The sequence below is a fragment of the Lissotriton helveticus genome, chromosome 9 (assembly GCF_964261635.1).
Source record: "Lissotriton helveticus chromosome 9, aLisHel1.1, whole genome shotgun sequence".
NCBI classification, from domain to species: Eukaryota; Metazoa; Chordata; class Amphibia; order Caudata; family Salamandridae; genus Lissotriton; species Lissotriton helveticus.
The window spans coordinates 629,203,389-629,230,740 of NC_136070.1; the positions used below are offsets into that span (position 1 = coordinate 629,203,389).

Genomic DNA, 27,352 nt, shown 5'->3' on the forward strand with positions numbered 1-27,352 from the left:
GCCCATGTTGTGGTCTCTGAGAAATGCCGAAACAGTTTTACTGACATTTGTCTTGGCTTTGTCTGTCTGTGGACATAATTCATTTGACCACTTCCATTTCTACTTTTTGCAAATGTTCGAGTACACCAATGCAGTGTGAGGGGAAACGTGCCATTAATTGACCAAAGGTACCCTTCATTAGGATTTCCAGTCCTATCCCAGTCAGTGTGCCTAGGTCATTGCCACCACAGTAATGTCCACGTTAGGCAAACGCAAGTCCCTGTCAATGCCCTCTTTCGAGCACACTCTCTGGCTCAAAGCTGTGATCCACAATCCACACTCTAACCATTTTGAAGCCAAAGGGGAATAGCACACAGAATCAGGCTGTAGCTGAATGAGACAGTTTTTAAAATGAAAGGCATTTTTTAAAATGGATGTGAGCAAGGTTAAAAAAAGGACATATATGATTGGATGGAGTAAATATCGTGGTATCTAAAATTAGGTACAGATTTTAAAGGATAAGTAAGCAGATCTGTGATTGGCTATTATGCTATTTTGGATACACTTACATTTACTACAAGTCAACGACGCCTGCTACAGTTGAACTCGAAGCTAGCATGCTGCTCAAAGAAAGTGCTGTGAACTCTTGACCTACTGGTATAGTAGAGTGTTCCAAAGTATTTGGAAAGTTAATGAAATCAATCACATTACCCATATCACCATTTACTAATCCTTCCTCAACATTTACATTTCTATGCATGGTTACTCTACAATTCTTGCAAAGACTTAAACATTTCTCTAATCCCACAGTTCTGGAGACAGAAGTAGGCATCAGGAAGACAAATTGATGTTTTCTCTTGAATGAAACTAAACATTAGCTCTGCTGCTGTCTTGGTTGTAGGAAACAGTTATTTAACAAGTTGGCTTTCTAATTGACGTTTTCCGTCTTTGGTGAGAACTCTTACTCTAATGGCGTTGAGGATATTTCCGTATTCCACGTCAGATTCTTTTATTTATTTTTTTTTAAAACCTTTATTGACGTATAAGTGTACACCGCTATTCAGCCGAACATCCCGGGGGCACGGCAGCACGTTAAAGACATAATATTATGGCATACAGCGATCACATTTCCGGATAAGTGAGGTTCAATTTTATTTTAAGCAGGATGACATCAAAAACATAGAAAGCTGCAATATAACGCAAAGAAATGTGGGGACCAGGTGCCGAGCCGTAAAGTATAGTCATAGAATGGGCGGGCCAAACAAGAATTCTTGCAGGATTTAAGACGATCACAAATAAGGCATGGGTACTTTGTCAAAGAGCAGGATATACAAGCATACAATTACTATAAGTACCGAGTAAACGCCCGCCCAGATCTTACCTACAGCGCAACAACAGCTCAGACACAGAATACGACAAATCAATGAGAACTCAGAGACCAACACGATAAACTGATCCCAAACGCAGAGAAAGGAAAAAGGAAAGGGAAAACCAAAAGAGCGAAGAAAAAGGCCATAGAAACAAAAAGAGAAAAAATAAACCCCTACCCCCAGCCCCCCACCCCGCACCCCTGCAGTTGGCTACGGCCTAACCCCCCAGCAGTGTGCCTGTCGCCCAGTATCTAAACCCGAAATATAGAAGAGAGAGGAAATATAGAAAAGAGAAGAAATATAAAGAAAGAAAAACATTGAGGGGTCCCCAGTACGGGCTCCCGCCCCCCCCCCCCCCACCGCCGCGCAGCAATTCAAACACCTCAGCGCTGCTACCAAGATGTCAAAGGCGACAAACTAAAACAGGATAGTGGTCACCACTCCAGTATCACAAGTCGCACAATTAAGACGAGAACCCCCTGTGCAGCAACCCAATAAACAAGTAGCCAACACTCAGCCCCAACCCACCCAGTCATAGTTGAGACACATCTCAATCCGCCCTGCGTAGGGACAGACAAACAAAATACCAGAAGTAATGCAGGCAGGTAAGTCCGGCGGAAGGTAGGGAAACTTGCAGTACACCAGGACACGACACTCTCGAATGCCCTCCACAGCGCATCCGGCAGCTCCAAAGCAAACAATCAAAGTCCAGTCCAAAAAGAGCGCAGTCATTGTGGTGCGAAAGAATGTGTCCACGGGACGAGCCATAGCGGTACAAGCGGGAGACTTCCAAAATACCAATTCTCGCTTCTCAGCCACAGTTAAAGTCATAGCGCCACTTCCACAGCAGTGTCCCCACCAATACCTGCAGAGGGGATACCACAAACGAAGTCCCCAGAGATGATCCCGGCGTCGGGTTTTCCTTCATTTCGGATAGACCAAGATTAGAACACAGCGGCCACCCAATGCGGACCGTGAACTACTGGCAAACAGTGGGGGGGGGCCTTCTGATCCCCACTCCCCAATCTTCAGCGTGCGCCACTATCACCACAGGCTGGTACGGCTCAGTGAAGCCGAGTGCATAGACTGGGACCCCCAGCATAAGTGCCGCGTAGGTGTTCACCAACGCACCCAGCTCGAGAAACAAAAAGGGGGGTTCTTAATACCAACTCCTCCATGTTGCACACAGCGTAGGCGGCATCTCCATTTTCCCGTAAAAGGTCACATATTCACCCCCAAGATCTCAAAGGCGCCCTCAAAACTGATGCGGATCCATCGGCTCCGACCCCCAGAGTGCGGGATACAAGCAGTTGCGCGCTGGTTACACAAGCCATGTTAGTGAGACAATGAGCGGCGCCAAATATTCCTGGCCCACAAAACAGCAATCGAGGGGGGGGGGGGGGGCATGACATCCATGGATGGAAGCAGGATGCAGAGATACATCGGGCTCAACAGAGCGGGTGCCGAGTGTGTATTCAGAGGTGGGTGGGCCTCCATAGCGGTAGACCGCCATCATCCGGGTCAGTGTGACCGCTGTTGTTCAACTCGCGGCCGGCAGCCGCATCACGCGGGGTCGCGGCTCCGGGGCTCGTGAAGGCCGTAGTGTTCAGGAGGGCATATCTTCATCCTCAGGGCTCGGAAATCAGCCCGAGTCGCACACGGAGGGGCAGCGCTCTCTCCGACGCTCGAAACCCTGGCAGCAGCGCGGAACAGATAGCGGGATCCGGCGGTAGGGGAAGAAGGCCGACGGAGCCGGGAGCCCGGGCGACCATCTTGGCCGCCGGTCTGGCTCCGCCCCCCACGTCATATTCTTGACGCATATTCCTATGTAGTTCCTTGCATTGAAAGTTTAGCCAAATGATTATGCTTCCAATACTTCCCCATGCATTTCTAGTTTCATCATGGAGAAGTGTTTTGAGCACAGGCTGTCCTTTCATGGGGTAAGTTGTAGTAGATCGCTAAACAAAATTAAATGCTTTCTTCCAAAGAGCACATCATAGTCTGTTTTTAGAAATCTCTTCAATTCTCAAGTGTTCAAAAGCAATAATTATATTTGAGACCATGCTCACCTCATCAATGATTAAAAGTTTAAATGTCTTCAGTACTCTTGAGACTTCATGACAAGCTTCTCTGGACCAAAAGAAAGATAAGTTTGAGCACTGCTATAAGTTCTGAATACCTATGTGGTGCAGTTCAAGAACAAAGGAGATCCCAACAACATCTACTGAGAAGCCTTTTTTAGAGGTAGGCCAAGACAGAAGGGAAGACCCAGGAGGAGCCACAGGAACAGGAAAAGAGGAAAAGAGGAAAAGATCCACCTGTAACGAAACCAACAAACCGGAGGAGGAAATAATGATAAGACAATTTGACGAAGAAAACTTGGTTATTAACATATCGAACAAGCCTCTAAGCAAGAAGGAGATAAAAACACTACAAAGAGGAACCTCGTATATACCCACTACGAACTGGAAGTAAGTTTGTTCAAATTGACTAGAAAACTTCGCTTAAGGAATTTCTTTGACAATGTCATAACAGACAAACAAAGTGAAACTCAAGATCAACTAAAAGGACTGAAATCTAAAAGTACCTACATGGCCCCAATCAGCCATAAGGCAATAGATTTATTTGAAACCCTATGTAAACAAGACATTCAAAAACTGCAAGTTAGTTATAAGAAACAACACATCAACATACCATCTAGTGAAATCAACATCATTAAAAATATCAGTCAAGATGAAACTGTAATATGCCAAAAAGCGGATAAGGGGGGTGCCCTTGTTATCCTAGATCGCACGTATTATGAATCTCAAATCAATGAACATCTAGCTGACACCGACCTCTATATGAGATTGCAACAAAATCCCACAAAAGAAATCCAAGAAATACTATCACAGATTTTGGATAAAGCCATGGAAAATGGGGCATTTGTTGAGAAAACTAAACAATTTCTGATCCAAACTGAACCACGCAGTCCTTCGTTTTATATGACTCCTAAAATACATAAGGACTTGAAAAATCCTCCTTGTAGACCCATAGTTTCCACCTACAACAGCGTCCATGAACCGATCGGTAAGTTTTTGGACAGATACCTTCAACCTTTTGCCAAGGAAGCTAAATCATACATAAAAGACACCACTGACTTTTTAAAGAAACTGTCCGCGATTTTGATCGTGGAAGAAGAGCCTATAGTCATGGCTACCATTGACGTGAAGGCGCTGTATAAGTCAATCCCCCATCAGTCAGGCCTGGAGGCAGTGGAAAAAGTTCTCCTAAACAGCGACAATGATGATCACATGAAAATTTTCCTTATGGAACTTTTACATTTCACCTTAATGCATAGTTACTTTAAGTATGGTCAGGAATGGTATGCACAGATGAGTGGAACATCCATGGGAAATGCGGCAGCTCCCACATATGCGAATATATTCATGAGAGATTTTGAAGACACCCACATTCTAAGTCAGGATATTTGGAAGGAGCATATCAAACTCTATGTGCGATTCATAGATGATATCTTTATTGCCTGGGAAGGCACACAGGAACAATTGCTACCGGAAATCATGAAACTCAACCAAATTAACGATCGTATTCAGTTTACCTGGGAAATCAATGAAAAAACTATCAATTTTTTGGACGTAGCAATCACCAGACAAGGGGATAAATTCACCACCACTTTGTTCAGAAAAAATACAGATCGCAATAACTTACTTAGATATGACAGTTATCACCCACCGTCACTAAAAAGGCACCTACCCTACTCACAACTAATGAGGGTCAAGAGAGTCATCTCGGAACCGGACAAAGCTGAAGAGCAAATGGATTAAATGATATCACGATTCCAAAGAAGGGGCTACCCCAAGCCTATACTCGATGAAGCCAGACAAAGAATCGATAATGTCACGAGAGAAGAGCTACTGACCAGCGCATCCTCCACTAAAGAGTCACGCATCACATGCGTCAGTAAATTTTCTACATCCAGCCAATCATTCAAAAACATAATTAGAAAGCACTGGTCAATCCTACGTGTGGAGCCCGATTTCAAAGGAGCATTTGCCAAAGACCCTCTGTTCGCACATACGAGATCAAGGAACATAGGACAATTGTTGAAACCTACGAAAAAAAGAACAAGCACTACGATATTCAAGGGAACACAACCGTGCTTAAACTGTCACAACTGTGCCAATATCAGCAAAGGTAATACGTTACTACCTCCTGAGTTCAAAGAAAAAATTAATCTAAAGGTAAATGGAACATGTGACACCATGAACGTCATCTACTTGTTAAGTTGCCCATGCTATCTACATTACGTAGGTCACACAGAACGCAAGCTAAAAGTGAGACTCAACGAGCACAAAAGTAATATCAGAACGAAAATGCTCAAATCCACAGTAGCCACACACTTTATGGAAGCTAAGCACGATATCACCCAACTGAAAGCGTGCATTCTGGAAATCGTGGAGAGACATGAAGGCGTAAACAACAAAGCTCAACTTCTTAAGAGAGAAAATCAATGGATTTATCGTTTGCAATCTTTAAAGCCAGGGGGGCTTAATGAAAGAGTGGAATTTCTATGCTACCTATAATCATTTATAAATATATATATGTGAACTTTATGAACTGCTTGCCATGGTATACCTGGTTATCCGTTTTGTGTCACTTGTGTCACTTGCCCTTTAATTTCTTTAGAAATACATGTCCCAGCAACCTTTGCGCGTAGGCGTAGTCTAGAGCTCGTCCCTCTATCGCTTTGAATATAGTTTCCCGCCAGGAACTCCGCTGTTGTGAAACGGAGTTCAGCGGAGCAGCAGCCAGAGCACGCCACATAGCTTTGAATAGCGGTAAGCGATAGTCTTTATACCTCTTAAACTGAGCGATAATATAGTCAAACCCGAGGTGGGTTTAGAACCAATGCATTCAAACAACGGGTAGCGGGACTATTACAGTTTAGCATACCGCATTTCATGAATACCCTGAGCGTTCTTTTCTAAACCATGTAACTAAGTCCCCCTCTCTAGTAGTTAAGTTATATCCGTATTACTACCTGTATGATTGAGAGCTCAGTTACGCGCACAGGACCTGTTTAACGTTTTTTTCGAATCAGTTGCTTTATACTTGCACGGCTAAATATGTATACGTCACGTTAAAAATGCAAAAAGATTTAAATTGTATGAATAGGGCAAAATGATAAGTATGTATTGTTATCATTTAGATTGTGAGTATCTTTCACACAGTATGTTGTGGGTGGCGAGAGTAAAGTAATACTAATGACCTCCATTTCTGATCCACAGATCCCTTGACAAAGGCGCCATTGCGCCGAAATGCATTGGGAGGCCACTCCATGTTAAAATGAATAAGAAAGTTATATCGATGTGAATCATGAAATTTCGAAATGATGTGAATTAACATCAAGGATTGTTATTTAAATCATGAACTATGAGAAAAATTAAACTGTTTGAAAAGAAAAACAAAATTGTAGTGAATTAATAGCTGGAGATCCAGCCCATACTTGTGCCCAAGGAGACAAGCTGAATAGAGACTTGCTTCATTTGTTAAGCTTCTCTGGACAACATTCTGTACGTACTGCTATTTGTTGTCATGTTTCCCAGGCAGCATAAGAAGTTGATGTATTGTAATTCCTTTAATGTTGTGTGTGGCTAATCTAGTTGGTGCTTTTACTACACATGACAAATATGAGTCTGTAGTCCTCTGTAGGAAAGCAGTGAGCACTTCAATTAAAAGCTTTTTCAGGTGCCGGCCTGACTACTGACATATAAGACTATTGGCTTGATTGATATAGATGTACATTTGTTTCATGAAGGAATCCATGTTGTATTCTCTCTTTTACTGCCATATATATTTCTGCTCGTCATTTGGTAGTCCAACTAACTGTTCCAAATCAAGACTTTACTGTCTTGCTTGCTGCATTGCACTTTCCACCTCTTTCATGGCTATTATAGCTTCATTTTCAATAATTGTTTTTCCAAGAGGATCTTGACTTAGAGGTGTTGAACTTTGGCTGGTTTTTGAACTCTCATTACCTATCTCAGCAGGAGTTGTTTCCTCCTATTCAATCACATCATTTAACATTTTCATGTATTTAGGAAAGACTGAACACTGAATACTGTCTATCACAATGTTGAAAGAATCTTCATAGCTGTCAAAGTTTTTGAGTAATCTGATTCGGAATGCACAGGCTTAAACAGTTGCAGAAGTGCCAAATAGAAAAATTATCTTTTACCAGGAGTTTGGCATTTAAGTTTTCTGTGGTTTATTAAATTGCCATTTGTTTATCGAACTAAACAACCATCACAACCAACAACTGCATATTTTCCTTCATCTATGTTTTCTGTTACATTCTTATTGTGTCTATAGTGTTAGAGTATTTTGTAAAGGCATTGACATACCCCCTCAGACCTGTACTCTACTTATGCACCTTCTCACTAACTTATACAGGCACTCACACAATGTTACTTGCCTGTACAGACACATGTACCCACTCACTCACACACACTGCCACTAACACACACACTCACTCACCCATACAGCCACTTAAGCACCCACTTACTTGCCCAAACAGCTACTGGCACACCCACTCACTCACCCATGGAGTTACTCATACAGCCAATCACTCACCCATACAGGCACTAACACACACACCAATACATCACTCATGCTGTCACTTACCCTTACAGCTACTCACACACTCACTTATTCATTAATATAGCTAGTCACACACCAACTCACTTACCCATAGAGCTACTAACACGTTCCCACTCATTCATCATCATACCACTCACGTAACTATTCACTCACACACGCACAGGCACTCATGCACCCACTTGCTCATCAATACACCAGTTAGGCAGTCACTCACTCATCCATACACTCATGTATCCACTCACTCATCCATATAGCCACTCATGTACCCTTTCACTTACCCCTACAGGAACTCACTCACTCATACACCACCTACCCACCCATACAGCACAGATGTACCCATTATCTCACCCAAATAGCCACTGACATACCCTCTCACCTATACTGTACTCAAGCACCCTCTCACTCACACAGATACTCACACCCAGTCACTCACCCATACAGGAACTAACGCACGCACTCACTTACCCATACAGCCACTGGCACACCCACTCACTCAAACAGCCACTCACATACCCACTAACTTACCCATACAACCACTCACACACCCTCTCACTCACCCATATACCCACTAACACTCAAAACTCACCCATATAGCCACTCACACACTGTCACTCAAACATACAACCATTTAAATTCACTGACTCACCCAGAAAGTCACTGACACAACCACTCACTCACTGACCCATACAAGCACTCAGATATCCCCTCACTCATCTGTACACTAAGTGACATGCACACACACATAACAAGACATATTTACACTGTTACAGACGTACATATAACATATATGGTTGCTTTCTTAAACCAGAATAGGTGGTTCTAACAAGAACCATTTAAAATACAAGTGGGTATTTTCTAACAATTGTGGGATATATTTGTGTTTTTTTTTTGTTTCTTCAAATACAACTTTAAAACATAGTGCTTGTGAACAAAAAACACAAAAGTTGTGAAACAAATGTAATGACTGAAACTCTTATGTGTCTTGACGATGTCAATCAGAGCAGGTATTGACTGCTCCCCTATGCTCAAAATTGTTTTGGGCTTCAGGCAAAATTGTCCAAGGTTGGCAAATTCGCAAACAATTGCTGGAACGTCCGATGATATTTGAGAAGTGGTGAGGTGCCGGGTTGTGCATTGTCTCCAACAGATGTTCCCTTGCTGGCTCCTCTTTCGTACTCTCTCTGCTCATAGCAGATGTTTGGAGTGAATATTCTTGAGGTGCTTTAACATACTAGAAGTACCACAAGAGTACTGCTTCTCCGTTCCTCTTGACAGGATCTTCTGGCAAAGATTGCCCTTTACCTTTTTAGCAATTACTTTTTCCCCCCAATGGGATGCAGAAGAACTGCCAAAACAATAGAGGAAGTGAAGAGGTATTGACAGAATCACCCTCCAATTCGATATGCATAAACAAAGAGATTCTATCAATGTGTAGTGATTTGAATTTTTTATATTTATTTTTGTGGGTGGTGAAAAAAATTAACTCTCTCTTAGGGTGGTAAAGATGAGAGCACAATGTGCTTGTTAAAATACCCCTCACACACTAAAAAAATCAATTAGTGTCATGCTTCATCATTGGGGTCTTCCCGTCCCTCTACGGGGCGGGGCGTGCTACGACCTGATGAACTACGCGGGAGCACTAGTAAGGTGACAAAGGCTATGTGACAGTGCAAGGTGAGTGGTGTCAGTGAAGTGTAGGGACCTAGTAATGTGTGGGAATTAAAAAAGCTAAAAATCCTCTGGCTAGTGGAAAAAACTATTTATTCACTTCCCTAGCTGGGGACGTTAAGAAGGGGGTTTTGAGGTAGAGCAATTAGCTACTACCTGGTCTACATGTTTCGTAAACAGTCCCCTACTGCTTACTCATCAGGACCTTCTAATGGCCCCTACTAGAATAAAGCTCAGTTTCTAAGTATGATATGCCTATAGTCCTAAAAACTAGCAGTAAAAATCCACTGTTAGTTTTAGCTTCAGGGCATGAGCTGGCCCAAGGGAAGCAAAAATGTATCAAAAAAGATGACCTGAATATGGTCTCTGTAAAGAAAATGGGAGAAAAAAGGGGAAGAGAGAAAAGCACAAATTTCTACAATTGTAACTGTAATTTGTCTTTAGGCACAACTTATTATTAGCGCCACAAGTCCCACTTGTCATTCATATTTGCCCGTTTAATAAAGAATATACTTAAGACTTTATGGACAGAGTGATGGTTCAATCTGCCATCCCCTGAATGTTCGTTTATTGCCCGAACATTGTGTTGCCCCACGTAATTAGGGCTGGTTTCATCTCAACATACGCACACTCATAACTCGATGCACACATAGGCACCACACAGGGATAAAAACGAGGGACCCGATTCTTTCGTATTTCAATTTCAGTAATAGTGTTAGAATCAATCATTAAAATCCCCATTAGGCACACCCAAGTTGTTGGATAGATTGCGATACATACTGCTGTGGCGCATGTGGTATGCCCCATGAGCTGACAGTCGGTAGGTATTCACCGCGGTAATCTGTAAAAGAGAAACCACGCCCTTAGCGTCAAAGAAACACACACATACATCTTAGCCCCTGTCTCGTAGGCCAAGTGTTTAGAGACCTTTGGCAAAGTCTATTACTCACAATGTCCGCATAAGTATATTGCCTTACTCCTACCCGTACTGCCGCTCTGAAGAGTAATCGCGTCTGGAGTAGAGTGATCATTTAAGCTCCACTGAGCGCCGGTGTCGCGTTAGATGTCTGCTTGCAAGACTAGCGCGCTAACCTAAAATGGCCGCCGTCGATGGAACAAGGGTGTGCTTTTACGGAAGTCTTTCTTCCGTATCTATTACGTTATCAAAAACTATCAGCCCAAACATTCTTAATAAATGTGTTCTTATTATATATGCTCGTTAGTCCTTCTTGTTTATTATCTTTACCGGACAATTGGTGCCGATTCTGTTTCTTGATTGACTCACACTAGAACCAGTGAAAGGATACAACGGGCTGTTATGGAGTCTGGGTTGCCCCTGTTGATGGTTCAAGAGGCTTGTGCCCAGATTATGTTACAGGATCACTAAAGAATTCTGCCAATGTCTAAAGTATGAAGACTGTCAGTGGCGGATATTCTCAAGGGGCTGAGTAATACTACAAATATATTAAAAGAATATATATTTATAAGTTTATCAGGTATTGCGGACATTATCTTATTAGGTTAGATGAGCCTAGCAGCAGTGTTACAAATATGCAAAATATTCATTTAACTTTATAGTTTCATTGACGATGGTGTGATCAAATAACCGACTTTTGTCCATCACTGGGCTCTTGGGGGTGAACAGAGTTTGTGTGAATAGCCCACGGGGGAGGTGGTGCCTATCAATGGGGAGTGGGTATATATGATCTACAGCTGACCCCACGGTATTTCATCGTAACAGCCCGTTGTATCCTTTCACTGGTTCTAGTGTGAGTCAATCAAGAAACAGAATCGGCACCAATTGTCCGGTAAAGATAATGAACAAGAAGGACTAACGAGCATATATAATAAGAACACATTTATTAAGAATGTTTGGGCTGATAGTTTTTGATAACGTAATAGATACGGAAGAAAGACTTCCGTAAAAGCACACCCTTGTTCCATCTACGGCGGCCATTTTAGGTTAGCGCGCTAGTCTTGCAAGCAGACATCTAACGCGACACCGGCGCTCAGTGGAGCTTAAATGATCACTCTACTCCAGACGTGATTACTCTTCAGAGCGGCAGTACGGGTAGGAGTAAGGCAATATACTTATGCGGACATTGTGAGTAATAGACTTTGCCAAAGGTCTCTAAACACTTGGCCTACGAGACAGGGGCTAAGATGTATGTGTGTGTTTCTTTGACGCTAAGGGCGTGGTTTCTCTTTTACAGATTACCGCGGTGAATACCTACCGACTGTCAGCTCATGGGGCATACCACATGCGCCACAGCAATATGTATCGCAATCTATCCAACAACTTGGGTGTGCCTAATGGGGATTTTAATGATTGATTCTAACACTATTACTGAAATTGAAATACGAAAGAATCGGGTCCCTCGTTTTTATCCCTGTGTGGTGCCTATGTGTGCATCGAGTTATGAGTGTGCGTATGTTGAGATGAAACCAGCCCTAATTACGTGGGGCAACACAATGTTCGGGCAATAAACGAACATTCAGGGGTTGGCAGATTGAACCATCACTCTGTCCATAAAGTCTTAAGTATATTCTTTATTAAACGGGCAAATATGAATGACAAGTGGGACTTGTGGCGCTAATAATAAGTTGTGCCTAAAGACAAATTACAGTTACAATTGTAAAAATTTGTGCTTTTCTCTCTTCCCCTTTTTTCTCCCATTTTCTTTACAGAGACCATATTCAGGTCATCTTTTTTGATACATTTTTGCTTCCCTTGGGCCAGCTCATGCCCTGAAGCTAAAACTAACAGTGGATTTTTACTGCTAGTTTTTAGGACTATAGGCATATCATACTTAGAAACTGAGCTTTATTCTAGTAGGGGCCATTAGAAGGTCCTGATGAGTAAGCAGTAGGGGACTGCTTACGAAACATGTAGACCAGGTAGTAGCTAATTGCTCTACCTCAAAACCCCCTTCTTAACGTCCCCAGCTAGGGAAGTGAATAAATTGTTTTTTCCACTAGCCAGAGGATTTTTAGCTTTTTTAATTCCCACACATTACTAGGTCCCTACACTTCACTGACACCACTCACCTTGCACTGTCACATAGCCTTTGTCACCTTACTAGTGCTCCCGCGTAGTTCGTCAGGTCGTAGCACGCCCCGCCCCGTAGAGGGACGGGAAGACCCCAATGATGAAGCATGACACTAATGGATTTTTTTAGTGTGTGAGGGGTATTTTAACAAGCACATTGTGCTCTCATCTTTACCACCCTAAGAGAGAGTTAATTTTTTTCACCACCCACAAAAATAAATATAAAAAATTCAAATCACTACACATTGATAGAATCTCTTTGTTTATGCATGCAGAAGAACTGCCCTGCAATGCTTTCTTTCTTTGGTCTTATGTCCTCCTCCTACAAAGAGCTGCCATGATCCTCTGGCTGATTGTCAGGAGGAGATGCCATTTTGTGCAAAATTAAAAAGAAAGTAAAACACCAAAGCACAACAAAATTATCAGGGGAGAAAGAGAAGGGTGAAAAATCACAGCCACTCCTAAAGGATGGAGAAAATGGGTGGGAGCTTCTTATATTCATGATTAAAAGGTGTTTCAACCTATCAAATCTGTTTGTTCCTGTGTTACATGGGATCTGCGATGGCTTTGCGATCCCATCACAACGTCATCGTGAATTTCAAAAATGTTTTTAAACAAGTTTAAAAAAGTAGTTTCCTCATAATTTAACATTTTTTATTACTTTATTAGTAAACCTCTTACCTTAAACAATACTTTTATTGTGCCTATATATGTTTTTAAGTTCTGCCAAAAACACGCCGGAATCACGACTCTCCAGCGGCACAGAAAATATGTGATTACATGGATTACGACGGATTCGCGACGCCCATAAAAATGTTTAAAACTTCAATAATATGAGCTGCAGCTTACCATACACAGCTCACCTTCACCCGGGTTGCCATTTCCCTGGGTGTGATGTGCTCCAGGCAGTAGCAGTCTCGCCTTCTGGTGTCTTGTTATCTTTAGTAGTACTTAATCTGATTAAGGCAGTTCCAGGTGAGGCTCTGAGCCCCTACAGGTTACTCTGCTGAGGGTTAGGCTGTATGAGCAGCTAGTTTCTTCAACACATCTGCCATCCATTCAAATCTTACCTGCTCTGGGTGTTCCTAGGTATTCCATATAATATATTGGCCTATACATTGCACAGGTCAAAAATTATTACGTAGCAGTAACTTCAGTGTCATTTCTTTGTGTGCATTGTTGACATATGAATCATTTTACTAGCTGATAGACACTTCCTACTGACAGATATATTGCCAAGGATCACTGTACCATATTGAAGGTAAAGCTTTGATGTTCACAAAGTAACTCATGCAGGTACTAACACACCCTCTCACTGACAAAAAACCTCTCATACAACCAATAACAGACCCATAACACACACACTCAAAGCCCATACACACCCACTCAAAGACCCATACAGCAAATCACACACTCTCCAACCCATACAGACACTTATACAGTCAATCACACACCCACAAACCACTCACACACCCGTACAACAACTCACACAGCCACTTACCGACCTATACAGGCACCACCACACCAACTTTCAAAGGTTACAGTTAGGAAATAAAATTTAAAAAACTTTAAAATTCACAAAAAAAAACAAATATTACAGGGATGGTATAGAAAGGAAATAACATTAAAAAGGGGAAACGGCCTTTACAACGTGGACTGAGTCACATGTGCTGTTTCCCCGCTAGCAGAACCATGCTTGCCTTAACCACACATATGCCTTAACCATGCATTATCGTGGTTAAGGCAGTGCATGGTCTAGATGCGGATGGGTGGGCACATGAAGAGGAAGGATCATGAGATGTGGATGTGGTCATGTAAGATGGACTGGTGCCATGATATGGGGATGAGGGTAGTTTTCAGGGCTAAGGAGGGTTGGGGTTGTTTTTAGGGCTTGGGGTTGGGTTGTTTTTAGAGCTGGGGGTCAGGGTTGTTTTTAAGGCCTGGGATTGGTTTTTAGGGCTCAGGGGGGTAGGGTTAGTTTTTAGGGCTCAGGGGTGGGTCAGGGTTATTGTTAGGACTCATGGGAGCCAGGTTGTCTTCAGGGCTCAGGGAATGGGGTCTGGGTAGATTTAACAGTTCAGAGGTTTGGGGTTATCTTTAGGGCTTGGTGGGGTCGGGATTGTTTTTAGGGCTCAAGGTGGGTGGGGTTGTATTTAGGGCTCAGGGTGGGGGCTGGGTTGTTTTTTGGGCCCAGAAGGGGTCAGGGTAGTTTTTAGGGTTCAGGGTTGGGGTACAAACGTGTTATCATTACCGCACATATCACTTTTCCAGTCATGCCTTTACCACAAAATTGCATTGTAAAGGCATGCTTGGTAAAGTAACACGTTGTTCAGATACATTCGTAGTTCATCAAGCGTTGACGAGGCATGCATGGTTTACCTTTGAATTTCACCAAAAAGAAAACAATAGTTACAGGGCTGTTATAGTTAGGAATTAACATTAAAAAAAATAGAAATTCACTGAAAAAAACAGGTTACAGGGACATTATAGTTAGGCTCAGATTATACAGGCACAAAACCATAGAAATTCAGCAGTTATAGTTACCTTAGCAAACTATAACTTATGCCCCCGCAATGCACTGGTTATGATCTCACATAGTAAATCACTCATGACATGGTCAGTGAAATCACTGATGACATCTCAAATGACATCAATGATGACATGATCTACAGAATACTTACACACCCACTTACAGGCCTACACAACCTTTTGTACACCCACGCAGACAACCACTCAACTACTCACATACCCATTCACGGACACATACAACTACTCACATGCCCACTCACTCTCCCATACTGCTACTCACACAACCACTCTCACCCATACAAACACTCACACACACACCCACCCAGTCACTTATACACCCAATCACACACCCAAACAACTAATACATACCTATTCACACATATATACAACCACTCACACACCCACTCATTTACCCATAGAGCCACTCAAACGGATACTCACTCTCCAATATAGCTTCTCACACACACCAACTCACTTAATCAAATACCCAATAAACAGCCACTAACTCACCTATTCAGCCACTTACACACCCACCCAGTCACCCATACAGCCACTCCCCCACCCATACAGACACTCACTCACCAATACAGCCTCTCACACAGCCAATCACTCAGCCATACAGCTACTCATATACCCACGTATTCATCCATACAGCTACTCACACACTCACTCACCTATACAGCCACCCACACACCTGTACTGCCTCTCACATACACAGTCATACATCCTCTTACATATCCACTTACACACGCATATACACAGTCACCCAGCCACTCACATAATATATGTTAGAAATACTATCCCTCATTAGTAGTACACAAAGTATACAAATTTAACTTTTGTAGTACCATAGGATATATGTTTAACACTCATCAACATTTAGCAAACACTCATAATCACTAGATGATGTCATCAGTGACGGAATTGCCAAAAATTCTGCGATCCACGACTGCTCTGAATTTTTGGCTTGTTTGCGCTTTCAAAATGCGTGTTCACAAGATATTTCTCCCTGAGCCCACAAACAGCGTTCGCAAACAGGAAAAAAGCATTGCGAACGGGTGGAACAGGCAATTCTGCGTGTTTGCGGATCTTTTGCGTGCTCGCGGAGATTTTTTACCATTTCGCAGAGCTTTGCATAGTGCGGTTACGCAAATTCTGCCCACCCCTAGGACTCGTAAGCAGTAAGTTAAACTTAGCTCAGGTAAATATGGCATCACTGATGACTTCTCAAGTGACATCACTGATGGTTAACCCCTTGCATGCTCATGACGGCCGGGAGCCGTCATGAGACACGGTGGGCATGTGCTCATGATGGCTCCTGGCCGTCATGAGCACACACCCCGGAAATCCCTCTGGTGCGGGCACCAGAGGTATTCCCTTTTCAGATAAAGAGCCTCTGGAGCTGGACAAGAGCTTCCCCAGCTCCCGAGGCCCCACTCTGTTTCAGTGAAATGACGATCAGTGCGCGCGTCGCGCTGACATCATTTCACTGAAACCGAAACTGAAATGTGCCTTTAGGCTCATTTCAATTTCACTTTCTATGTGCTTACTGGACTATCTCAGCCCCCTGAGCACGTAGAAAGACGGGAGAGGTATCATTGGAAAGGAGGGCGATCTCCAAGCAGGGATCCTATCACAAAACAACCTTGTTTTGCAAGGGGAAACACCTGGGTTTTTGGCTCGGGCTCAGCAATCATCTTCAGAAAACTACCAAACCCACACATTTCTGAAAACTAGACACTCGGGGAAGTCCAGCCAGGTATGGCTTGTGAGGTTCCCCCAACGTTTTCCTACCCAGAATCTCCTGCAAACCTCAAATTTAGCTTACAAAATCACTTTTTTCTCAAATTTCTGTGCGGGAAAGTTCTGAAATCTAGGTGAATCCCCAAATTTCCTACCACCCAGTATTCACCCAGGTCTCCTGAAAAAAATGGTACCTCACTCGCGTGGGTGGGTCAAGTCCCCGCGACAGGCAAGGGCCCAAAACGTATTGAGGAGACATCAAAATGACCTATCACAAAACAACCTGGATTTGCAAAAGGGGTCACCTGGGTTTTTGTCCCCGGGCTCAGCGACCATCTTAGGAAACTACCAACCCAAACATTTCTGAAAACTAGACATCCGGGGGAGTTCAGCGATGTATGGCTTGCGTGGGTCCTAAAATGTTTTCCTACCCAGAATCCCCTGCAAACCTCATATTTAGATGAAAAAAACACTTTTTCCATAAATATGTGCATGGGATCACCGTGCCGGCACAAATGTCCTACTACCCAGCGTTCCCCTTGTTCTCCCAAGTACAATTATGCCTTACTTGTGTGGGTGGGCCAAAGGCCTGTGACTAGAAAGAGCCCAAAACATGGGGATTTAGAGTTTAGCACCTAGAATTCTAAGCGCTACATTTTTTTAAAAATACATTTTTAGCCAATTCTGCTTCAGACACCCACACAAGTGAGGTATCATTTTACTCGGGAGAACAAGGGGAACACTGGGTAGTAGGACATTCGTGCCAGAAAGGTGATTCCACTCAAAAATATGTTTTTTTCAGCTAAATTTGAGGTTTGCAGGGGATTCTGGGTAGGGAAACGTTGGAGGATCCACGCAAGCCATACCTCATTAGACTCCCCAGGGTGTCTAGTTTTCAGAAATGTGTGGGTTTGGTAGTTTCCCAAGATGGCCCTCGGGACCTGGCCCAACCGGGGGTTATTGTAAAGCAAGCAGGGGCCCCTCCTTGTATTATGGGCATAAAGGGTGATTTGATTTGAAAGCCACTCGGACAACTTTGATCCAATTCAATGTCTAGGTAGGCCAAATAAATATATTTATCACCCACAATGCCCTGACCAGGGTCCAATTCATTGAGTGTATGTAATACATTGATGTCTTTAATAGTTGAGTACCTAGTGCTATTAGATCTAGCCCTGAAACCCCCAGTTAAAATGCTTTTTGTTTTTGAGCATGCTATTTACAAAGTTTTAATTTTGGGGGGAATTTAAACAGGTACTTCCTGCATTTCAAATTATCAAAAGGTTTTGAGGGGCAAAATGACAGACCCAATTTTAATATTCCTATTTCATCCTCATTAAGTACATGATTGGAGAGATTTATGACATTCCTATTTTGTACCTTCATTGTCCTGATTTCTTGTCCCTCGGAATCATTGTCATGCGGTTTTTTTGTTGTCTTTCGGCGTCGGCTTCTTCATGTTTGTTTGTTTCACCGCATCCTCAAACTTTGCCTCTCCCTCTGCCTTTGCCTCAGTCCTTTTGCCAATTTTGTTGATTTTTCCATTCTGATTAATTTGAATTCCTGACGAAAATGTATTGGTTTACTTGTATTTGGTCTTGGTGTACATGGTCTTCCATTCTCGGATACATCGCCCTCACTAAATTCACTCGCACTTGTACTGGGGGCATCATGTTTCACTATACTTGGTGGATCGCCTATTGCTGGTCTATACGTATCATATGTTCTACTGAATGTGAGAATTCTTCCCGACTTGTGATCTTTCAGATCCCTCACAAACTTCTGTTGGTTTTTGGTCATAGTTTCTTCTTCCAATTTACTAATTTTTTAATTGATTCCTGTCATCGCTTTTTTCAAAATTATCCTTACTTTCTGTGCTCAATATCTCTTGTGACAGAGTGTCTCTTTCCTGCAAAATACGGTTTTGGTCTTGCCAGGCATATTTGATTAGAATTTGTATCATTACTACTGAACATTTCTATGTATTGGTTGCCCACTCTTTTAATATTTCAGGATTTGGCTGCTCATATGTGGGGACTATCATAATTCTTAAGCCCCTAGGTACTCTGCCGCATTCAATGTACTTCTCCTAATCAGTTGCTTCCCACCAATTCTTGACATCTTGTCATATCAATTTTTCCAATTTATAGTATTTTCTTTATGGAGATAGCAATATCTTCCCCTTGTCCACTGTTTGAATCAATACTGCTCGTGCTAAATAGCACGTCAGCTTCCTGTTTCCTCTTTGCATCCACTGTCGCATTCCCAATAAATGATTTAGCCATACTGCTGCCTTCACAAAATCCTAAACGAGAACACTCGTCAGAAGCAAGACTGCCTACTCAACAGTAAAATACAACTGACTGCACAAGTGGCCCATTGACCATATTTCCATTCACTCAGGGAGACATACTCACTATGAATTTGTACATACACAGTGAACGAGTCCTCCAACTTCCGCACTGTGATTCCAATAAAAGTAGTCTGTATGCCAGCCTTAGACAAAGATTTATGTGCAGACTAGCTGTCCTGAAGTAGGTTCCGGGGTGTTAAAGACGCCGTCCTAATCCAAATCACAAGTCCACATTGAGACCCCTCACCCTAACGGCAGCGGGGCGCATACGAACGTGTAACCATACCCAGAGTTCCTCCTTTCTTGGCGATCGAATGAAAACATGTGCACTACAAATTTGCTTGCGGTTGGTATAATCCAAAAGTTATTTATTTGTGCCATTGGGAGAACAAACAAGCCAACATGTTTTGGCGAACACGTCACCTTGATCACGGGTGGGCGTTTTCCCTCACAACATTGGTTAAATTCTATTTCATACCATAAGTCATCTTGGTAATACCAATGAAAATGAAAAAAGGACATACATCATCTTGATAACAAATGTTGAAATGAACAAAGGATCAACCCTGTATAGAACCGCCATCTTAGAATGTATACTTCATATAATCCTACTAGTGGTAGTTGAAAATATATATTAGCCAAATATTGTGCGATATTACTTTGCATAGCACAAAACATCTAACAACCCTTATATTTGCTTCAAGACATATGTTTCCCCATACATGCTGGTATTCTACTATCGTAGAGACAGTAATTTTCCAATCATGCCTCACACACATGACCGTTGCCCACCACCATCTCAGCACATTATAGCTCACTATAGTGACCTCTAGATAACACTGACTATTGCCTTTGACATGCTTTGCAATTCACATCATCACACAACATAGGGATGTGTAGGCCTGAATTTCTCTCTATATTTCTGACTATATCTTGCTTAGTGGTATGGTTTGCCTATTGGCTTTGGCAGGATCTTATGCCTTCTTTCTATGGTCTTTGCTCTTTTTCGGGCCTAGAGGCCTATGCTTGAGAGATGCCATGTTCTTTTCTGACACGATCTTTCTGAACAGCTTGTAGGTGAAACAGTTTGCGATCGCGAGCGGGGAAAAAACTCTGCTGCAAATTGTGAAGCGGAGTTTTCTGCACTCCGTGAGCTCCGCGGAGTGTGGAGTGCAGAAAACTCCCCAAACTCCGTGAACCGAGCGAAGTTCACCACCCAGGCCTAATCTATACATGTAATGATTATTTGGCAGGGTCCATCTCAAACATTTTCCTAACATGATTCTATGGGTTGCATCTGTCTATTACGATAATGAGAGATACGGTGGGAAAAGACAAGAGAAAAACTTCCCATGTTATATGAGTGATGGTACAGAAGCAGGTTACCAATATATGATGTGCACATGTATCACATAATTCTGATGCAAAGAAAAATACCTTTACTTAATGCATGCTGTGGTGTTTACTTTTTCCAAACTCTTACCCTTCCCTCTCAACATGGTTTTCCCTTTCACAGACGATTAGCCTGAACCTTTTAGCATTAAACTTTGGACGATAAGCCCGAACAATTTACCATGACCTTTTTGGTAAGTGAATTTCTTTTTGGTATGATATTATTTGACACTACTTAATTGGCAACCTAATGAAACTGTAAATTTATAAATTCATATATGTAAATATTTTTCTTTGCATCAGACTTATGTGATACATGTGCACAGCATATATTGGTAAACTACTTCTGTACCATCACTCATATAACATGGGAACTTTTTCTCTTGTCTTTTACCAACATATGTCTCGTTATCGAAATAGACAGATCCAACACATTGGTCATGTTAGGAAAATGTTTGAGATTGACCCTGCCATTACTTGTATAACTATGACCTAGGTCTCGTTTCACGTATGGTTTACCTATGGCCTTTCTTTGCAATGGCATATTTGGCAGAAATTAAGGCGAGTTTGAGGCATTGGTCTGTCATACTGCTACCCTTTCTAAAGCCATATTGGGCTTCTGCAAGTATATTATTTTCTTTGGCCCATTCCTCCAGCCTATTTAATAGCAATCTGCCCATCATTTTAGCTGTGCTGTCAAGGATGGAAATTGGGCGGTAATTAGCAGGATCTGCACCGTTCCCTTTCTTGAATATAGGAATTATCACAGATTTCTCCAGGAGGGGAGAGGGCCTGTTTTGGCTATAGCATTAAAAGCTATAGTCAAGACTGGGGCCAACAAGTCTTTATTAATAAGAAAGACATCCGTTGGGACCCCGTCTGGTCCTGAGGCCTTTAATGCAGGGGATTGGGACATTACTAGAGAAACCTCATCCAGCACAAATTTCAATACCGGTGGAGCAACCAGCAAGTACTCAAAAAGCTCCCTGAAGTCATCTGTCAGTTTTTGAAAAATGTTCTGCAAATGAGACAACCGTGTAGCTTCATCTATGGGGTGGTCTAGAGTGGGCCCGCTATTTTCTTGACGAAACAGGGAATTAACCACTTGCCAGAAAGCCTTAGTGTCTTTAGACAGTTAGCCTAATCTTAAATTCTCCGATGCTTCTACATAGAGCGCCTTTTTTCTTACCTGCCTTGCATGTTTGTATTTGGACCTCAGGTTTTTAGTAAGAATAGGGTCTCTTGGGGATAGTTTAAGTGCATTCTGTAACGCCACAGATGCTTGAGAATATTGTTTATCAAGCCACTTAATAGGTGGGGAATTTTTCTGGGAAAATTGTTGGGTTAATAAATCATTTATCACACATAAGGCACCGCTTATGGCTACCACGACTTGTACACTATTAGTTGTTTGGTCTAGGCATAGACATATCTCCTGATAAGACAAAGACAGAGTTTTACAAAGTATTTCACTGGGGTCTACATTCTCCATTTTAAAGCATAACCGTTTTACTTAGATAGAGAAGGTTCAGGTACAACTTTAATTTCCCCTTTCTTATGGGGTGTCCAATTGAATGTGGAGAATATTAATGCATGATCGCTATGTTCGGTCATCATAACAGCAAATTTATTGGGAGAAGTACTCAGAGACAGGGGAAACAGGATAAAATCATTGCACGTGGTGGTGCCTGACCTATAGAAAGTTGGGGACAAGTTCCCCGAGCTAAAACAAATTTGAGTAGCAATTTTCAGGTCCCAAGCGCTCAACAGACTTTTCAGGGCATTACCATAATTGTGGTGGTTAAAATGGACAAACATATTCCCATTCAGATCAGTTACCCCCAACATTTTCAAAACAGAGTGTATATAGTGGATTAGGGTGTTCAGAGATCAAATCCTCCATAGAACTTGTCGGTTCGTCATCCACTTCTACTTGATTTACAAAATTATTATTCTAAAAATGTATAATCAGTAAATCTTGCCTATTTTGACCGCTACCCACAACGATATGACAATAAGCAGAGGTGTTCACAAAATCAACCTTGTGAAAAGATATAATATTCGCAATAAGAGTTAAAAGGCCCCCTTTTGCTCTACCAGAAATCGAGGGGACAGCTTGTGTAAAAAATGAGCGATAACCATTTATAAATATTGGGTTTTGTTGACAGGAGAGGAAGAAAGCTATGACTCATGTAGGGCAGAATCAACAAAGGGAAATGACCGCTGCACTCCAATGTAATTGTAGTATGCTGTATGGTAAAACCAAAAATAAAATCTTATACGTGCACTGGGTGTTCACCTCCTGGATCCTGAGGTGCTATCAAACAAATGTCTCAAGAATCTTACTATGAGTAAGAATACCCTGGAGCACTCTCAAGAGTGCTCTGGGGTATTCTTACTCATAGTAAGATTCTTGAGACATTCATGTGGGGCTGAGCCATCATTACTCGTTTGGGCCCCCGCACCTGTATATGTGCTAGGGGCTCTGTCCTCAACTAAAGTGATCTTCGGCAGTATGGCCGAGTAGGGGGTCAGTCAGTCAATCACAACTATCCAATTCCCCCACGGGGCCAAATCAATTTGCTAGGGGTATATTACTATAGGCTAACCGAGGGGTACAGGAAGTGTCAATATTTACATGGGATCTCAGATTTTGTGTAATATTTTTGGGAATAGTAGGGGGTTTGTGGAAAAAAAAAAACAGTTGAACAGCAAAAATCTGGGAGTTGGGGGCTGGTGGTAATTGACTCAATAAATCTCTCCCGAGTCATTGGTTGTTAAAGTTGAGGACAATACAATAATTTTCAAATAATTTTGGATCTGTCCCTACCCATGAAATTCTTCTGGCCATGATCAGGTGGTGCTGTATTGGTTTGCCTACATTAGCAGCTTGCGACAGCAAATGGCAAGCTTTGTTCAGCAATTGAAAAGTTGCTTCAGTTTGGTCAACTCTAAGAATAAGGACGCTGACCAAAATTATTACGAAATGTAAATGTAAATGTAGTTGAGCTTATATAACGCACAGCTACCCGCAGTGGGTTTCCCGGCGCTTGCTTAGGGAACCTGTCTTGATATTCCCCTGTGAGATAGCAGGGTATCCACAAGGTGAAAGTCAGGCATCCCGCCGCGAGGGGCCGTTGTGGAGATTAAGCAAGCTATTGCCCAGAGTCGCAGAGTGTGAACCCGTGAGTCGAGGAGGCACCGGGGCGAGAATTATCGAGTCCGTGGAATTTTTAGCCCAAGACCCGCCGAGGCGGGGAATTGAACCCTGGTCCAGGACCGATCTCAGCTTCCGGGTCTGCTGCCTCTAACCCCTGAGCCACACTTCTCCACATACGAAGGGGCAAGCAGCCGGGGGTAGGTTCAAGGATAGAAGTTTACTTCTCTTACTGGAACTTGTGTGCTGGATATTTGGCAGGCCAGAAATTGTAGATGACCGTGGGGAAATTTTGATAATCATACTATTTGCCTGCTGAGTGTTATTATCAGCACTTGGGCAAGTTGACGTTTTTAAAGCTGTGATTCGTGGGAGGCCTATGTGTGGGGTATGTTCACTATGTGAGGACACAACCTGGTTGATTTGGTTCTCCTCACGATGATTACGTGTAATAGAATCTTCAGAAACCATTACATTAACTGACGGTGGTACTAGAAGCCCCCCCCCAGTATTCGGCACTAAATGTGTCAACGGTCTATTAACTGCTAAACCAGCAAGAGTGCCATCAATAGCATCCAGATGAGAAATGAATAGATCTAATATTTGTTTTAGGAAAAATTCAATGTCTTGAATGTTCAGAGTCAATTTGGTATCACCCTGTTTAGAGGAAAGGGTGGGTGCTGTAACTGATGGGCACAGGCCCCTTCTTACCTCTTTAACAGTAGTTGGTGACGTTTCTTTGGACGGCCCCGTTTTCCTTTTAGCAGTAACTGCGGCGGCAATGGAGGAGGGCTGGGCTACTGAAGGACACAGAAGTGCGGCCAAATTGGCAGGATCCGCCTGGGCGGGGTCGCAAACAGGGGGCTGATCAACCGAACTTGATGGTATGTCCTGGGCAGGCAAGGTTATGATGCCAGGTCGGTAATCGCCACCATCCTTAGACAGCCTCCTTTCAGTTAATGCAATTTCATTATCCAAGGAGGATTTAGCTTTGGCCAAGAAGTTATCCAGCAAGGTGAGCGTTACCTTCTCCATAGCTGGTTTTGTTGTCTTTTTCTTACCCATTATACTGGACGATACGCCCTGGAACACGTTAGAGGGGGGGCCCAGTCCAGTCTCTTTCAGGTTCCGACAGGCGCGGCCGGGTCCAACCTTGGCATGCCCTCGCTCTTCCTGTGCTGCGGGAAGCAGCCGCCATGTTTGACTGGGAGGAGGCCCCTCTCTCTCCCTCTGGCAGGTGAAGCAGGCTGGGAGACTGAGTCCCACCCCAGCAAACAACAACAAAATTGTGGTGCAGGCTAACAGAGGCTGGTCAGCGCATCCCGCGCTGCGGGAAGTGGCCGCATTGTTTGACTGGGAGGAGGCCCTTCCCTCTCCCTATGGCAGGCAAAGCAGGCTAGGGTACCGAGTCCCACCCCAGCAAACAACAACAAAGTGGTGGTGCAGGCTAAAAGAGCCTGGTGAGTGCGTCCCCCTAAGAGTATCAGATTTGCATCGTAAATTGTGCCCAAGTGGGCTAGCACAATAAATTGTCTCCCTGATTCTGCTAAAGGTGACCTCATACACTGTACACAGTTCATCCAAATTAAACAACATTCCTAGCAACTGTTACGTCACAGATGCCCAGGAAAAAAGTACTACCACAACTTTCCCATGTGACTGATGAAAACAGGCTTTTAGTGCTTTCTTATGTTCTCCAGGATCTAGGCTAAGACAGGCTGGAGAATGTGTTCTGCAATCTTATATATATGGGACATGTGAAAAGAAGACAAAAGAAAACATGGGTTCCCAAAGTGAGAAGATGTATAGAAGGCAAAAACAAAGTGCACACAATAGATTTAAGTGTAGGCAATTACTATAAAGCCATACCTAAAGAAATAACTAGTGCAGACAAAAACACTTATTAAAAACTCTTCTTTGTCATCCAAAAAACTATATGTTGAGGAGAGGTGGAATGTTTGCATACATACATGGTGAGCCAAAAGCAAGCAAATACATTAATGTGATATGCAAACTCACAGAGACCATCCGAAAGGATATTGCATCATCCTAGGTGCACAGAAATCTCCTCATCCATGTTGAGCCCAGTTGGTGTCTTGGTGTTAAGGCTATGATGTGTCAAAATGCTACGCCTTCACAAGTGAGGCATAACGAGGAGAAATATCTTTATTTCTCCTTGTTATTTCCTCTTTCCAATTGTGTTGCATTCTGCAGCACACATAGAGGAAAATACCTCTGAGGATTGTTTTTGTGCAGGAAGGTATCCCTTCCTGGACAAAATCAAGCCTGCCAGTGATGCAGGCACACTTGCACTATGGTGCAAGGGTGCCTGTGTTTGTGCTAGGCTGCACACAGTGCCAAAGCAAGGAGAGGGCATACATGACTGCTAAAGCCTAAACAGAGGGGTGTTTCCATTTAGTAAACTGGCAGCAGTATCTAGTTCCTGGAAGGACAAGGCCAACAGGCCAGGCAATATGTGTTGCACAGATTGCACAATTACCCTAAGGGCACCAGGCTGTTGGAAGTGGCATTCCACCATTAGGCACAAAGTGAGGACTTAACAGCCTATGGGCTGCATTCTATGGCAGTAGGTGACTTGTCTTTTTTACAAGACCAGTGTATATTTTCACCACTCTCACACTGCTGCCCGTCTGGCAGACTTTCCTTGCATTTAACCAACTTCATCTTTTAAAACGACAATGTCAGACCCCAAAACAGAACAATAGGAAGAAGTGATTCCATTACAGTGTGCACAAGAGCATGGATCCTACTAAAGACACCAATAACAAACAATACCACAATATGTCTCAGAAGGTTCAGTAAATTCATTTTGGAGCTCTGTTAGCTGGTTGATTGGTCCAATAGAAGAACTAGAGAAATTAAATGATCCTAAAATACATCTGAAGACCAGAAAACCCACATAAGAACTAAATGTAAATATGGTAAAATAGTGTTTTAAAGCCAGAGTGATATCAAAGAAGGATGCTAGAAAATAACAGAATGTGTAGAGCTGTTTTAAAGAAGATTGCCACTGCACCTCAGAGAAAACAGGATATCTAGTGATTAAATAGGTACAAAGAGTAACATTATTTTATTAGCGAACCTTTATGGATTCCGACTAAAGAATACATATGTGAATGAATGATAACTTAGACAAGTCCTTGAAAATGTATGGTTGCTTCTTTCTATTCTGTGTATCAAATCCATTTAACCTTATGTAAACCTTGTCTTTCAGGAGAAAAACAATCCATCTACCTTCTTCAACTGGGACACCTTGATAATGACCACCTTTGATGTGTTCTGTGCATCAGTAGAATCATGCAGTACAACGTTGAGGTTTGGATTTATATACATGATGAAAAACCCCAGGATTCAAGGTAAACAAATGAAGAACCAATGATGTCATCTAAGTACACAGATAAATGAAGATGTGGTAGAGGAGGGACAAGCAT

At 42.7% G+C, this 27,352-nt stretch overlaps 1 protein-coding gene across 1 annotated transcript in view; it reads left to right on the forward strand.

Moving 5' to 3' along the window:
• LOC144781711 (cytochrome P450 2F2-like) overlaps nucleotides 1-27,352 on the forward strand; it is a 797,810-nt gene that overhangs the window by 604,216 nt on the left and 166,242 nt on the right. The window contains exon 7 of the mRNA XM_078660686.1: nucleotides 27,136-27,277. Coding sequence (XP_078516812.1) covers nucleotides 27,136-27,277 — 142 coding nt within the window. The remainder of the gene's footprint in view (nucleotides 1-27,135; nucleotides 27,278-27,352) is intronic.